Genomic DNA, 17045 nt, shown 5'->3' with positions numbered 1-17045 from the left:
GGTCTGTGAGGAGACAGACTTACAGCCAGACTATATGAACAGATAGGTACTTCACACCTTCTTGTGACACTTGCCTTTGCCGTGGTGCACAGGAATGCTGAAGCTAAGCCATATTGTAGCTGAGTCCCTAAAGATTTTAGCAGCAGAGGTAGGAGATAGCTTATAGCTCTTTCTGAAAATGGTGTTTTTCCAGAATATTTCTGTGCCCACATTCTTGTTCTGTTTAGCTTAACTGTGATGACTTACGGGAAAACAAACCACAAAGTAAAATAATCCGTCCTATGCAATTTGGCTGTTAATCTCAGAAATGAGGTGAGAATCCCGTGACCTACATGAGAAGGCTTGGAAAATGCTTGTGTCAACCATGTGGTGCCTCTATGAAGCTTGTTTCAGTGTTTCTCTGTCCAGCTGAAATGCAAAGAAGCACTGTTCCAAGTATGATACCTGTATATGCAAGAATGCTCCCAGGCGTGAGTGGTACCAGGCTGCAGGCCATCGTGATTAGCTGTTGCATCTTAAATTCTTATTTTTTTAAGGGATGCTGAGGAGCATGTTTCTAGGCAACTCTGACCAACAGAGCAGAAATATTAGTTCAAATGAACACCAGAGCAAAGTTACCAGACTCATGGCTTGGCAGCATGTTGTACTTGGACGCCTATTTAAAATATTCTGAGAGCAAATTAATCTAGTCTTATCTAGTGGATTTTTGGTTAGATGGGCAAAATACTAGTTGTACTGCTGAAACTTTAGAGATGAGGCATGGCCCTGTTAGACTGGGGGCTTTCTGCCCATCCCTGCAGAGTCCACAGATATGGTTCATAATACCCCATGGCTAAGAAGTGAAAATTTGGGCTTGTGTCCTCAGAAACTCAGCATTGTTCCTTGTCTACTGACACATTTTAAGGTAAGAGCAAGAGGAATTCCTTATGATTTGTACTTATTCTGTATTGCTCTTAAAATGTCCTCTTACAGTCTGATTTTAGATTATTGTTATAATGGAAACCGCTGACCTCTTTGGAAAGTATCATCTTGTTCCTTTTAAGTACATCCACATAAATTATACCATCCTTCCCATTACTGGAGAAGGATGTCAGGAGCTGGCACATAGAACCACTTACCCTTTCCCGGGAGGGTAGGTCTAGCCTAGGAGTTGATTATCACAATTCTTCAGTTCTTGTCAAACAACAACTTAGCACTGTCTTATTTGTGCATCAGTGTAAGAACATGGTTATTCTTCCTGGAAATGAATAGGGTTTTTGGCATTTAACTATGGGGATTTATTTTTTTTTAACACAGTTGAGCATGACTGCCTTGTTCTTTCCGTCCCTTCTGTGTCCACAGCATTCTCCCTTCTCTGCACTCTGTCTCCCCATATTGGTGCCTTAAATTAACTGCTCAAAAGCAAGTGCAAGGTACTGTCAAGTGCCTCAGACTTGTCAAGAAACAGAAGTGACTTCTAATAAACAAAGTCTGATGCTACTGCCTGATAGAGAATGAAACCAACCATACATAAAGGGAAAGTAAATACATTTTCTTCCCTTGTTCTCTATCTAGCTGGTATTGGATAATAGTCTTGTGTAGACTGAAATTTCACTGAACAGATGCTTAGTGGGGTCTTCTAATAGAATGCTGTGCACAGATGAGCTAATCTAGGTGTACTGGAGGATGCAGAAGTGCTTTTTCTTCCTACATGGAGCTGACCTGTCCAAAAAATACCTGCGTTCAAAACTTGCTGGGATGGGACCTGGAGTGCTGTGAACAGGTTTGTGAAAGCCAAGTTCATGTAAGCTTTTATAGTGCCTTCAGGAATGTTCACGTCTAAACCACGTCAGTCTTCCAGTCACTGGCTGCCATTCTTCTCTGACTTACTGTCATGTACTGAAGGTATGGAGATTAGAGTGTTCCAAAAACCAGCTGCAATTGTTGAGTGGAATTGTTGTCCGCTTAACACAACTCTGGCTGTCATTGTGTCTCTGGGAAATGAATGGCAAAAAGCAATGGAACACCTTTTAGAAGGAGGAAATATACGGCACTCTGAATTTCGGAAATGAAGCAATGAGGTTTTAGGAGCAGTACAGGCCTGGCTTTATGGTCCCTAAGTTAGGCAGGGCTATTTAGGGTTAAGTGCACCTCTTGCCTATAAACACCAACATTTCTAAATGTCTCTTACTGTCACACAATACTTGTTGAATGGGAGCAGTGGGCACAGAACATCACATGGGTTCAGGCTAACCCTTTCCAGAGGTGAGTTCATGTGTGCTTGGAAGACCTGGCTGAACCACGCCTTCTGCTTCCTTGTAGACTGCTGCTTAGAGAGCAAAGCCATCTGGTTAAGCTGTACACTTGCTCAGGCAGGATAGGTGAAAACTAGGACTTAGTTTGTGGAAACTGTAATATTGACTAGCTGCCTGTACCTCAGCAGAAGACTCCATGGTCCTCACTTCACAATAAAGCAATACCTACAGAATTTTAGACCCTTTTTTAGTATTCAAGGGTTGAGTCCTGGATGCTTTCTCTGGCATACTACTCCGTGGGAGGAGGCTGCCATCCAGAAGACTGAGTACCAAGCTCCTGAAGTTTTTACTTTATGTGGATCCAAACTGCTCTGTAAATGGAGTCGTGGAAAATCTCCTGGGAGAAGATGACAACAGCTGGAAACTTCCCAACTCATTTTGGATTTCACATGCAGACTTCTAGTCTAAAAAATTCAGTTGAATTTTATATTTGGATGGAGTGAACTTCTTGATAGATTTAAGATTTGTTTCTGGGCAGGCTGGCCGGTCAAGGTGTTTGGACAGCGTGAGACAACAAACTAACGTGAAGCAGTCTTACTAGATAGCAGCCTGCATAGTTGGCAGGGTGCATTTCCAACACAGGCAGTTAGTTCCTACTTGCCTGGCACTGTAGGATACCAAACGTGCTGCTAAAATCGTCTGACTTATGTATCCATAAATTCCGTTGTCTTGGGGAATTCTAGAAAATTCGTAGGAATGCATGAAGGGCCTGCCTTTGTGTGGTTTTACAACTGTACTCAAGAGCCTAGTATGTAGCTCATGAACATGAAAGTCTGAATGTCACACTGTATCTACTTCAGGTTGTGATCCAGGCCTTGCTACACCTTCACCTGACCTACTTCAACAGTTAGCAAAACTATGGCAGTGAGGGACAGAGACTAAGGATCTTTGCTTTTTACTTTAGAAAAAGCTTCAAAAGTTGGGAAAATCTTTATGGATGCTCTCTAAGAAGTGAAGAATGTCTTGACAAAACATATCCTCCATGCCACCTTGCCCAAAGCCAGAAGCAGCCTCCCCTCCTCTCAGCTGTGGGACTGCTCAGCTCTATCGCAGACTGACCACTGTGAGTAGCAGGTACTGGGACAAAACCTGCTGTGACTTGGACTGTGCTGGTCTCTAATAATGCAGAGAGGTACTTAAAACATGGATGGGCAGCTACTTGGTGCACTAAAGGTGAAGCTGATGCGTGAGCCACTGGCACTGAAGTCAGACACAGCTTGCCAGCTTGTTTATATAAAACAGATAATACTGGCCAGTATTTCAGATGCTTGTGGGTATGATAGAAAAAGGTGGAAGGTAGAAACACAGGTGGCTGCCCATCTCCTTTCCCAATAGACTCTGCAGAACATACTCTGCTCTCTGTGGTAAAAACAGACCTACACAAATGATTCAGTCTCATTTCCACAACAGCAAAAAAAAAAATTTCTTCAGGTCCCATGGAAGAAAGGTGGGGCAATTAACATGACAGGCAGGCACTCTGCTGGTAGGATTACAACCTGAAATATCTTGCTGGGAATTCTGTCATACTTCAAAGCCTGCCTCTTTCTAGCAATAGTGTAAGACTTCAGCAAAACTGATCCTGTCTACTGTTAAAGGGGGGTCCACCAGCCATAAGCATAGTTTCTAGTTTACTTAGCTAGAGGTTCCACCCGTTCAAGAGGAGAAATAGTTAGCTTCTAACTTGGCTTTCATCTACTGAAAACTAGCCAAGTAGCAGGATATGATGCCAGCTGTGGCTGCCAGGGGAGGGAGGATCCTGCAGATGAAGCAGTATAGCGCAGTAACACATCATCTGTCCTTTCCCCACCACTGCAGCTAGCTGCTCTCCTGGTCTGAGCCACTGCTGGTACAGAAACTTTATTTGAGACACTTGAGTCTGGAGTGTTTCATCCAAGATAGAACTATCACAGCCTTTAACACCCAAGACATTCCACGGGACCCATGACTAAAAGAACACATTCAAGTCCAATGAAGTGGATTCAAGCCTTCACAGACTTCTGCCCTGCTTAAAATGTGCAAAGCATACTCATATGATATTGTTACCTCCCAGCAGAACTGGTGAGGAAAGTGCTAACTTCATGCAGCTGGCTGCAAGCTCCATCTTTGGTTCTTTCTCTAGATTCTCATATTTTAAGCAGATTCCATCGTATTCTTTAAGCTGTCTTTTGGAAGAGTTTTCTTATAAGCTTTTGAGATCTCCTGTGGAACCAGGCTTAAGCTGTTTCTGCAAGTTAATTGTCATACTGGAAGCTTAGAATTTGACTGGCTGCAGTTCTGGCACAACTTGTACATTAATGCTTATTGCACATGGGCAATGATGAGCTGTCTTTTCCTTTTGGAAACAGAAACAGATTTGTCTCCAGCTACTGTGGTATCCCAAGGTTTGCTTTGCTTTTTACTCTGTTCAGCCAAATTCTCTTGTCTAGCTGAACCACAGATTTTCTGAAGCCATCTCCTGTTGTTAACCATATCCTGTCTACTGCTTATTCTGTTTGTGTAATTTCAACAGAACTTGTTATCTACTCAGCTATTGTGACATTGCTTCCTCCTGTTACACATGTTCCTCCTATGCTGAGTCCAAGCCAGATGCTTGTGTAGTTTCAGGTGTCTACCTCATGTCTGAGCTGGCAAGCTATGTCATGCTCATCCTGCTCTTTTGCCCTCTTGGGAGTGTTTGGGTGCCTGCCTTCTGGTCTTGCTCATGTGCCAGTCAAATCTGAAACCTTTCATCTGTTTGTTGGCAGGCTCTTCTGTACATTAGCTGAGAGAATGTATCTAACCTGTCTATTAATAAAGAATAGTTCAGATCCCCCCTTTCCGAAAATGTCTAGGCTAAACAATTATTTTCTCTACTTCATAAGGCAGCCCTCTAGGCGAAGAGCAATGCTGCTACGGTTCTGCAGTACTGCAACAGACAGATGGCTCTCTATGAAATCCCAATACTGTCATGATGGGTTTGTGACAACGACTGGTAGGAATTTAGCTGTCTTTTTAGCCATTATCAAAGGCAGACCTTTGTAAATAACTTTACCTCAAAGCTCTTGCCTGTGATTCTGAACCTTTGGCTAAAGGAGCACTGTTGAACAGAGACAGTCTCACCCATACATGATTGCTTTACTAAGGTGATATATTTTGTCCAGCCACTTACAGATTGTTTGAAATTTGGTCTAAGAAGTAGCTGTATAAGTAAAACACTTTCAATTAATGTGGTGTTTAGCTGTAGTGATGTTTCTCTGCTTAGCAACAAGGGAAATCACTCTGTAGATAAATCTATCCCTGTACTACTATTAAAAAGATGAAAACAAAAAAACCTACTCACTTCTCTAAAAAAAGAGCCATGGATCCTTAGGACTTTCTAATACTGTTGTTGATGTTCCTATGTATTGTACAACTTGTCACACACTGTGAGCTCCCTTTGCTACAAAACCAGAGCAAAGAACATGTTAAGTTGCTGTGATATTTATGTAAGTGCAATAACCACTGTTACAGAGTAGTTGGTTTGTACTCAAGTGTGAGATTTGAAGGTGTGTGGATGTACCAAGTTAGCTATAAAGTTGTTTTGTGGGTTTTTTTTCCCGTGCTGCCAGATCAGTTTCAAGGAATTGCAGACTTCCTAAACATTTGTGGTTTTCTTCCTAAAATAGCCACTTGCTGGATCTTTTAGCCTCTGTCTTCTCTAGGCACTGGATGATACTCTTAGACTTGGGAGAATGGGAATGAGGACCTCTCCAAGGAAAAAGCAGTGTTTTCCTTTGCTTTAGAACTCCCAACAGGGAGGTGTGCCTGGACATGGTGTGGGAGAGTATGATCCGTGACTGTTCTGTAGTGCAGTGAGGACAATTCAGGCTCTGACTGCTGTCAGCATGTGTGGAAGTTAACAGACTGGATGGGAGGCCTCTGAGGAGGTGCTCCTTCATCCACCATAGGAGTCTCCAGAGGTGAAAGCTGACTGCATTCCAGGCAACTGAACTGTTGCCACTTTGCCTGAAACCTGTCTTATAAGTAGGTCTCTTGATTTACCTACCTAATTTGTTTTCAGTCTAGGCTGGCTCAGTCTCACCAGGAACTGTGGGTTTAGCAGTGCTCTACTTCCTTATGAATAGAAAGCAGGTTGTGCCGGACTTAGGGGTGGTATAGTGGTGATGTGCTTTCTCCTCAGCTTAATGCTTGAAGACTTCAGGGTGTTGCCGAGGTGTCCTGGAAGAGGGCGATCCACGGAGCTGCTGAAACAAACAACCCTTGTAATATATCAGAGAAGCTTGTCCATGGTATCTTTGAAAATACTGTGCTTTACCTTATTTTTTTTTTCCCCTCTCCAATACAGGATCTCAGTCTGCCCAATGGCACACCCGTGGACACTTCTAGCCCAGCCTCCTCCTCATCTCTCCTCAACAGACTGCAGCTGGATGATGACTTGGATGTGGAAACTAGAGACCTCTTTGTTACTGTTGATGATCCCAAAAAACATGTGTGCACAATGGAGACATATATCACATACAGGGTTACAACAAAGGTACAAAGCAATATTCTCTTTCCTAGTACTTCCTTCTTTGTGGAATAACTTCAGGGCATGTTCTGGATATTCACATCTTGCACTGTGTTTTCCTATCTTAAGGACAAGAACTTAGTATCTTTTGGTACCTTGTGAATGTGTTGAAGATGAGACTTCTCTTAGCAGAACTGTTACTTCAGTGTCTGAAATTGTGGAAAAAGCTTTTAACGTGTCAGCTTAGATTTTTTTTTTTTTGTCTCTGATTCCTAAATAAAACTCTCTGTAAACTTGTAAGGCCAGTTTCATGAACTTCAAAATGTTTTTGTTTAAGTTATCTGACACTCATTTGGTTTGAGTTCCCTTGAGGGGAATGTGCCTTGATGCTGGTTCACCATTAATCATCTCACTTTTTGTGTCTATCCTTTCCTGAAATGCTTTAAGCTTGTTGCTGGAATTGTTTACTACATTTCCTCTGTTATTCACTTTAGTAAAAGTCCTGATCCTCAGCTGTAAACCAGCTTTCATGCAGTTGCTGGTTCATGTAGCTGTGCAGCTGATAATAAAATGAAGTAGCCTAAGAATGCTACTCCCTATCAAAAGAGGCTGGAGATTTTTTCAGCACCTGTTGTAGTTCAATCATGAGTGTAATCTACTTATATTAATATGAAAAGTGATCTGAAAAGTCCACAACATTCACAACTGAAATGTTGATTTCTCTTAACTGAATCATTCTCATGATAATGAGCTCCTAGGTGATGTTGACATCTGCTTTGGGCACTTGTAGTTACCTAAGGCAAAAAGTGTTCACTAACTTTACTAGTAACATACTTGATACACTTGTCCAGAAAGATTAACATTCCTCTGGCCCACTTAGAAGGCAGTATGTACTGGAGCGAATATTTTTGTTGGAGATAAGGAACCTTTACAGGCCACAGATAATTTTTTTCCAAATGTCCACTTCAAAGTTTCACTTTCAGACTGCGCAGGAGAAAATGGGGTTTCTCTGAAATAGTAGCTATCTATTGCTACACTTTTAACACAGTTCTGTCATTTATTTTTACTCTAAGAGTCTTAATCTTGCAGGAAACACTGTATCTTGACTACTAAATATACTAAGAGGTATTGCAGGAAAGTTTTTTTACTTGGAGGAGCTTAGCCTTCAGCTGTTACTTGACCTGAAGGAATAGGAACCACAAAATGAGATGCAGCTTTCCACAGGCAAATGCTCAAAATTGGCTAACATTGTTTCTCTCTTAAATTAAGACTCAATTATTTTGTCAATATAAAATCTCTCTATGCAGTGGCACCCTAATAATGTTCTTGTGCTTAGAAATCCTTATTTCAAGGGTTCCTTTCATTTTTAAAGCAGAACTCTGAAACATGGCCAAGGTATTTACCATATTTAGATCAGGTGTATTACCCAACAGTGTCTCTTTTTTAATTAAAAAAAATAATTATATACTTCTGATTTGGATGTCTACCTACCTTATTACCTGTCTATTAATACTTGTTTTATTTTGCATCTCATTGTAGCACATAAATCTGCTATATCATACCATTGCAATGCTATTATGAAACTGTGTAAGTTATTCTTCTGAATCGCCATGAAGTCCTCATCTCTCTGGTTTTATTATTCTTAGAAACTTTTGGTTAATCTCTAGGGTCAGAACCTCTAGCACTATCTACCATTTTTTAAGACTAACAGTATTAACGGTCTAACTCATTCTTGCCCTACAAACAAGACCTCTTCAATGCCAGGCTAATTGCCAATTAGCCATTGTAGCTGAAAGCGGTAATTAAACATGGCAGAAAAGCTGCACAGGAATAATCCTTAGAGTGAGATGAGGAGCCTTCTCAAAACCTCCCTTGCAGCCTTGCAGGAAAGAAGTCTGAGACCTCTACAGGGTCTCTCTGGTGCCTCTGAATGAGGAGGCAGGGATCGCTGGGGTTTTTTTCTTCTCTACTGGAGAATGCTTCTGGAACCTCAAAGGTTTGGATAAACATAGGTCATAGAATGAGTTATTCTGAAGACTGAAAAGCAGCATTACTAGGTGCAAGAGGGGAGTTGCTAATGCTGTAATGTGTGGTTGGGAGGACCGTACACCAACAGTCACAAACATTTTTGTTTGTGTTGTGTGGGTTTTTTTTCTTTTTTCTTTATACAGGTCTTTCATTGTAACAGCAAACGAAATAAGAGAAGTCTTGCAGTATGCCCCAGGCTTTTCATCTTCTTACACCTTGTCAGCAGGTGGTGGTGACTGAGGAAGGGTCAAAACAGTGGCTTGCAAAGGAAAACTTAGGAGTTTACTTGATCCTGCTTGTGTACCTGTTTTCACGGCTTCCTAGTAAGAGCCAGGTAGCATTCCCTAGCCTGTTTTTTGGATGAACACATTTAAAGAATGTAGTGGTAATCCTCCAGCTAACAAGACAGTGATTCAGGACTGACTCTCTTGATTCTTTCATATGCTGTTTTCATCTTGCTATTGCAGTTACTAATGCAAGATAGTAAGAAGTTTCCTTAGACAGGGAGACTAGTGAAACCGTAAAGGTGGGTGAAACTTGTGCTGGAACTTAATTAGTCTTGACTGTGATGAAGTGTCTTTGTGTTCTTCACATAGACAGGTATGTGTCCTAGGGGGATTTTACCAGCACATCTTTTGTAGGAAGGGGGAAGTAAAGCTTGGCCTTGTGTTGTGTAGTCATCTCTCCTGAGTGAAACATAATTAAGTGTGCTTCTAACTTCAGTTTCATTGTACTTTCTAGGATAGCAAGGCCTTTTTCTGTGCCTTTTCCCATGGAGGTCTGAACAGCTGAGTGCCATTCTTCAGAGTCATGCAGTTGCTCTGCAGGCTTGAAGGGAGAGTCTTTCAAACCAGTCAGTACTGAAGTGGAGGTCTTGTTTTCACTTTCCTGTCCTCCTCATGCTTCCAGTCCATGCACTGGGTAGATTACTCAAACACATGAAACAGCTTGATTCCCTAGAGAGGAGCAGGTGAAAGGGATATGAAGTCTTTTTCAAACAGCCTGAACTATTTGAGGCAAAGGAAATGCTGGAGTGCTGAAAACACCAGCCTTTTTCTCTTCCCCCTCCCCTCTCTTTTCCTAGTTGAAGATTTTGCCTCAAACTTAAATAGTAACATGGAGGGGAATCTGCAATCAAGTCTAGTGACTTAGAGAGTAGAACTAGGGTTCAAAAATACTTTCATATAGTCATCACAGGCTAGCTTTAGGTTTGGCTGCTAACTCTTTCCAAGAAAGACAATAATTTTACACGAGACCAAGACTTGGTGATTGCCTTAATACTGCCTCTAGTCAAAACCATTTCATCAACTGAGGTAGAAGTGTCGGTAACTCTGCCTGATTTCCAGCAAGTAAAACTGAGCCCAGAGTGCTGCAGTGCTGACTTAGTGGAACTGTGCTGGAATCTTCAATAAGTTCCTGGAAACATCTTGCCCATTATTTTTTGGGAGCTTGAGACTGGCCATGTAGGTTTCTCAGCTTCCTTTGGAAGAGACATGTCCTTGCAAGATGAGATTTATGAATCTTACTGAGAAAGCAGGAGGAATTTAACTGTGTCAAAAACATAGATGCTTCACTTGTTGTCCACTTGTTATGGAAATTTCCCTGCCCAACCATCCAGGAGCCACTCTGGCAGTCACTCTTGCACCATCTGAGCTGGGACTGAGGCCCCTAGCTACTCACACAGTCACACCAGGTTTTCTTACTGGATTGACCACAGGTTTCCCATAGCAGACTCTCAGCCGTCTCAACCCTTAAATTAATTTAAGCATAGTGCAATAACAAACAAGCAGCTTGAGCTGGTGCCTCTGAGGAGGGACCCAGAACAAAGGAACTCCTACGCTTTTATCCCCTCACCAGTCTGAGTGTGGGAAGGTCTGGGACCATCACCTCCTGCCGTGTCTCAGTGTCCGGTCCCCTGGCTGGGCCACAGGTCCCTGGGCCCTTGTTGTGCCGAGGGTCAGCTCTTCACGGCCTCTTTGCCAGAGCTCAACCTGCAGCTCCCACTGCAGCTGCACCACAAGCTACCTCAGTGAACGTGTTCCTCAATACTGTGCTTGGACAGTGGCAAGATCGTCCTTTCTCTTATGTGCAGTTTGGAAAAAATAACTTGTGCTAAACTAATGAACAGTTTGATCTGAGATCCAAATTCTTTCAGCATTAGTGAGGTTCCACTAAAACCTTGAAGGGCCTTTATGTTCTGCCCAAATAGTCTTTGAAAAGCTTATTTGCTGTCTAGATTTGATAGCCTGTACAGTAAACACTGAAATGTTGCTGCTGTATTTTCATCTCAGAGGAAAAAAATGTGATAGATGGTAAACTTTGCAATTCTGCTTGCAAAGGAAAGGCAACAGGAGCAGTTTGCTAGAGGTGAACGATAGCTCTTGTATCGTTTCTATACTGGGACTTAACCCTGCTTTCCTACTCTTAGACAGTCCTATACAGTTTTCCTTAACTGTTAGCAGAATAGTGGTTAATAAGCTTCTCAGTGCTAACAGATGGGAAAATTTACCTTCATCCTCATGGTACAGGATAAGACACTGTAGTGTGTAGCCATTCTGATTACTCTCATTCACTCACTGTCTGATCTCTTAAGATGCCTTTGGGCAGTGACAGTTCACAAAAGCTCTGCTTTCTCCTAAGTAATTACTACCTCCCCCCCTTCCCCTCTTTTTCTTTTTAAATTTCTAGAATAATGGAATTCAGTCTGTTACTCGAAACAAGTGAAAATGATTCAAATGAAGTCTCAGAAGTCACATTTATAATGTGGTACTCTTACATGTTAAATAAGCTGGTGTTACTCTGAGGTGTGTGTAGCTGAGTAAAGCACAGATCTGGAGTGGGTATCTAGGTCTTGGTAATCCCTCATCTGTAAACATGACTGCTCCAGTTCATGAGGATTCGTTATGTTAGTCCATGGCTATATTGCTTACCATGGCTAGCACGTCAAAGGAGGGAGGAGCTGATCGCACCTTCTTCTTTTCTGTCTGTCTATGCCTTCCTTTACTAGAAGCCATGCCATTTCTTAGGTAACAGCACATCAGCTTGCTGCTTGTAGTATCCTAGACCTACTGTGCTGTTGATACTGTGTTAAGGCTCCTGACTTCACCCTAGAAAAAAATTTCAGATGTAGAACTTGTACAGAACCCCCAGTGATGACTGATGGGAGTAAAATGCAGCAACTGAAGAGTTAGAGTCATCCAGAGAGCAAGTGAAGAGGTGGAATGCATTTAAAGGCTGCTGCTGGCTGGAAGTAGCAAAGCAACCAGGTGCTGGACTCGATGCCAGTTCAAAGCTGGGATTGCTGGTATATTCCCCAGAATGGGCTGGGTTTGGTGCCTGGCTGCAGACATGTAGTGTCCTGGCACTGCAAGCCATTCGTTGCAAGATGGCTGGAAGTAACTTAATTATAGCTCCCTGTGCTTCTCAGTGGGATGTAAGTACAAGGGCCGTCTACCTTCTAATCAGGGCTAATGCCAGGCTCTTCAGCAGACACTCCTAGTTGGTACACAGTTTCACAAATACTTGCAGGCAGTTGCACTATGTGCTCTGCAAACAGCCCCATACAGTCTGCCTTCCAGGCTATGGACTGTTCAAGGAGTGGATAAAACACTTGCCAGCAGTTTCTCTGCATACTTACTTTTTTTCCCCTCAAACTTGTAGCGACTTTGCCCTAAAGAAGGAAAATTTAAAAGATTTCATTTAATGCACTAATATATCTAATCAGGGATACACATAAACAGACTTGTTTCTTTGTCTTGAAAATCAACAAAAACAGTCCATCAAACCTCACATTGGCCTACATTCTAATCTTTTAATCTTAGAGTGTGAAAAGCCCATCAGTTGCAGAATACAGGGACAGCAGTGAAACACTTTTTCACTCATGGATAATCCGTGCCATAGAATAAGTCAGTAAATACCTTTACTTTTAATTCTTGATGGGTAAAATACTCATGTCCTCAGAATGAGTATCTCATGCAGTCTTTGTAATCTTGTAACTGCCAAGAGAGTAATGTAGTACACAGTGCTTCTGCTCTACACACTTCTCCTGTAATGAGAACAGAACATGTAATGGACTACAAATAGATCTTAACACATCAGCTCCAAGCAATCACCTTTCATATTGCTTGCTTTTCCACTGCTTGAAAAGCCAGAGGATCTTTCTCTCATGCTGGCTGCACAATTTTGGGGATTAAGACTCCCTGCAAGGCTTGTTCTGCCTCACCCTTGGAGGGATGGCTGTACTGCATTTTCTGCTAAGCTCTGAAGTGAGAGGCTTTGGTGCAAACTAAATATATCCTGTTCTTTTCCAGACCACACGAGCAGAGTTTGATTTGCCAGAGTATTCTGTCCGTCGGCGGTACCAGGACTTCGACTGGTTGAGAAACAAGCTGGAAGAGTCTCAGCCAACGCATCTTATTCCCGTAGGTAGTAAGCAAGAATCTGCTGTTAAAGACAGTTGTGCATCTGTCTTCCAAGGGTAATACTTGGATGATATGTGTCTGGATTTTAAAAACAGTACTTCATTCTCTTTGAGTATTTAGAGTTAAATACGGTACTTATAAATTGTCTTATAGTGGAGTGGAAAGAACTTCCCATTCCATACTGGTTAGGAAGCGTAGACTTTCCTTGAGTGGCACACCTGAGAGGTGAGCTTTGTCAGCCTCCTGCATGGCAATACATGTGCTGACTTCAGTAGTTGTGACATAATACATTTAATCTGTTTGCTCAATTATTACATCTGTATTTCAGAGCATCTGGGGTTATGAAAAGCCACACGTACTTCAGGTTCTAGTCTCGGTTTTCAAGATGACCTTTTGAGCTGGTTTTACAGGGTAATTTAAAACTATTTGTGCTAACACTTAATAGCCATGACATTTAATAGCCCAGACTTGGAAGTCTCAGCCTCTGGCTTGGTAGCTATTGCATGCCTTCAGTAGGTAGAAGTTTACCTAATAACATTAGCTAAACTACTGCACCCCTTGTTGCTGAAACTGGTGATTTGACCACATTATTTGATGTGAGGAGGTTAGTACTACCTTATAGGTTTGTTGTGTGCATAGGTAGGAAACCTGTGCGATCACCACCTTCAGCCCTTTTGAACAAAGAAATTAAAAAAGTCCTGTAGGAATTGAATTGTCAGGAAATAACAACACTACTACCATACTTTAGCTTGCCTGTCTGGGGTGGATGATGTGATGGAAGTTCCTCTGCCCTCCCTCCCTCCCTCAGCAAGGAGTAGGCTGTGAGAGAAGTATTGTTAGGTTGCTCTATGGTCGAGCGCTGTTTTAAGTCCTTTGTTACGCTGGGACTTGCCTCAAGTGGAATAATAACTGAGTCTCCCAGAGATAAGAAGTACTTCACAAAACCATGTGACACCACTAACTGGCAGCAAATATGTTTAGTGAACAGTAGGGAAAAGAAAGACAGTGAGCATAAGGTGGAGGCATGTGTAATGTGTTAAGTGCCCATACTCTTTTCTTACTCCCCATTCTATGAACAGCTGGAACAATTGCAGTTAAGTTTCTGCAGATTCTTGGGTTTACTAACAGTCAACCAGTTCTGCCTGAAGCCTGTAAGGCAGTAAATAATAGTAGAGTAACAGGAGGTGAGTCATAGGCAGGGAATCAAGCTGCTTTGCTGTGACCAGGAATTTGTTGCACACAGAGCAGCAAACTTGGCATGAGTAGCTCCTGTACACGGAACCGGCTGCAGAACAAGCCAACATCTTAGGTGCCTTTCTTCTAGAAAATCTGGAGATATAAGGATGTGCTGCCCTGTTTTATCTGTTTATGCACAAGTTAGCAGTTATGGAATCTCCTATTAATCTCCTCCATGCAGGTTATGGTGGGGAGACTGCTAAATGCTTTATGTATTTATCATCTAGAAATAGATGGAGTGTAGAAGCTAAAGGCAGTTCACTCAAGTGCACTCTGAGAAGATGTTTCAAGACAATCTAAGACTATATGTATTTGTAATTATGGATACTGCAATCCTTGAAAGCCTTTTGTTTCAACAAATTATCAGAAGGGAGTTGTTTTCCTAATCTATGTAGTAGTGATTCTGCCTAAAATTTTCCTGTAGCAAATGATGTGTCTTCTCAGTGAAGTGCATCATGATAGCCTACACTTAGGAGCCAAAACTAAGCTCAATATGGGTTCCTTTTCATCTCTTCAGCTACTGATAGTTACATTTTCTTTAAAAGATCTGAGACGTTCTAATCTTTTCTTTCAAAAAACAGTAAAACTGATGTCAGATCTGTCTCTAGACTAGAAAGGTAAGCCTAACGCAGCCAAGGTCCTTGTCCTTGGATGGTCATGTTTGGGTACTTGAAGCTATTTCTGATTGCTCTGTGTATTGATTACTTGAGATGGACCTCCAAAGGCCTATAATGGAAAGGAATGTACCTACTGCTGTAGTTGAAAGCAGGTTAAACAGCAGAAGTCTTTGTAATAGAGATGCACTCTTCTGTGGCTCTCAAATGCTCAAACTTCAGTGATTATTCAGTGCCAGTTTGCATGCGTTTGGTTGAATTAGTGTTCTTTAAACTCGTCTTCCTTTCCCTCTTTTTTCTTTTCTTTAAACATTTTTCTTTTCCTCCTGCTGAGGTATGATGCTGAGGTAGTGACTTCCTAGAGTCCCAGCTAAAGTTTACAAAGCAAAGGAAGAGAGTTTCTTTCTCCCTGAAGACTAATGCACAAGGCATTATACTTTTGAAGAAGTCTAATGATAGTGTACCTTACACTGGTTTAACTAGAATGACTGACTGATTTGAATGCTAAGCATAACAAGGTAGGTCTTAAATTGTAAGAACCAAATACAGTGGTCAAAATGTAGCTGTATTGCAGCTAAGTCATGCTGGCTGTGCTTACCTAGGAGATAGTGTCTTCATGTACAAGCCACATCAGCTTGGGTATAGTGGGAAAGCAATATGTATAGACTTCTTTTTCTTTAATTATTTTTGACAGATTTTAGATGACAAAGACTCTTTCCAGAGGTGAGTCCTGATTCCTGAGCTGGGTGAAAATGGCTGTCATTGCTAGCCTTACTGTAAGCAGATTGTCTGGATGGACTGGTTCACAAGAATGAAATGTGAAGCACAGTTTTAAAACTGATGTTAATCTTGAAGTCCGTGCTGTCTGTACAGAAAAAAAGCAGATCTAGTGGTAGAGCTGAAACTAACCATGCTTCAGCTTAAAAAGTTGTCTTCCATCCAAAGTGGTAGTTCAGAGTGTGTAATCTAAGTGTAACAGGGGGGACTATAGCAAGTCTGGAGACAGTCTGGGCTTACATGCCAAGCTGGACTGCGGAGATGAACTGATGGACTCAAGGCAGTAAGATGTAAGAGTGGATGTACTGTCAGACCTTCATCACTTACAGAAGCATACTGAGGAAAGTCAGCCATGATAGATGACTGGGTGTGCTCGTACTTCAGAAAAGATCCAGCCATTTGCTGTGTCAAGCTGCTGGTTTGTTTTTGCTCAGTGTTCTCAGTAAGGCTATCAGCCTTTTACAGGAGGACCATGTTCAAAACCTCTAAATTGGTCAGAGAGGAGTGTGTGGAGTAAGTAGAATAGTCAAATTTTCTGAGTTTCCCTAGACTGGGCAGCCTTGCTTCAACACTGGGTGGTGGGGGGGTGTGTACACTTCTGTTACAAATAGCATGCAGCTCTTCTGGCATCTCTTTAGAGCTGGATCATGAACGTGGATAGCAGTAGAGAGAACAATCTAAGCTATGTTAAAAGTACTTAGTGTGAGTACTGTCTGACTTCCCTGGTGTGGCTCTCAGCTGAAGCCACTCAGTAGAATGGCTAGCTTTAAGCCAGACCAGCTAAAGGGTAATTCTGAGCACAGCTTGAATCCCATCTGATGCATGGTTCATGTTAGCAAACACAACGTTTCAGTTCCTGTTAAGACTGGAATTTGACTGCTTTGTTTGCTTCCAAATAACAAAAGCAAGTTTTTGGTCTTTTGAATCTTGTGCTGTTTGCTTATCTCTGACAGCCTCTGCCTGAAAAATTTGTGGTGAAGGGTGTTGTTGATCGCTTTTCGGAAGAGTTTGTGGAGACAAGGAGGAAAGCATTAGACAAGTTCTTGAAGAGAATAACTGATCACCCAGTGCTGTCTTTTAATGAGCACTTCAACGTCTTTCTCACAGCTAAGGTAAGCCAGTAACTTTCAAATGCAGTTGTTGACAGGAACAAAGGAACAGAAACCTTTGCAATCCCTTCAAAAATTAA

The 17045-nt window shown here is 41.9% G+C and overlaps 1 protein-coding gene across 2 annotated transcripts in view; it reads left to right on the top strand.

Annotated features, from left to right (window-relative positions):
- The window catches only part of SNX30 (sorting nexin family member 30), a 67262-nt gene that overhangs the window by 12545 nt on the left and 37672 nt on the right, over positions 1–17045 (top strand). For both annotated transcript variants that reach the window (XM_017728329.1, XM_017728328.1), the window contains exons 2-4: positions 6619–6807; positions 13119–13229; positions 16810–16968. In XM_017728329.1, the coding sequence (XP_017583818.1) occupies positions 6619–6807; positions 13119–13229; positions 16810–16968 (459 nt within the window). The remainder of the gene's footprint in view (positions 1–6618; positions 6808–13118; positions 13230–16809; positions 16969–17045) is intronic.

Source organism: Corvus brachyrhynchos, unplaced genomic scaffold, assembly GCF_000691975.1.
Source record: "Corvus brachyrhynchos isolate BGI_N302 unplaced genomic scaffold, ASM69197v1 scaffold90, whole genome shotgun sequence".
Lineage (NCBI taxonomy): Eukaryota > Metazoa > Chordata > Aves > Passeriformes > Corvidae > Corvus > Corvus brachyrhynchos.
The sequence above is the reverse complement of the archived record's forward strand: the minus strand, read 5'-3'. Positions and strand labels throughout refer to the sequence as shown.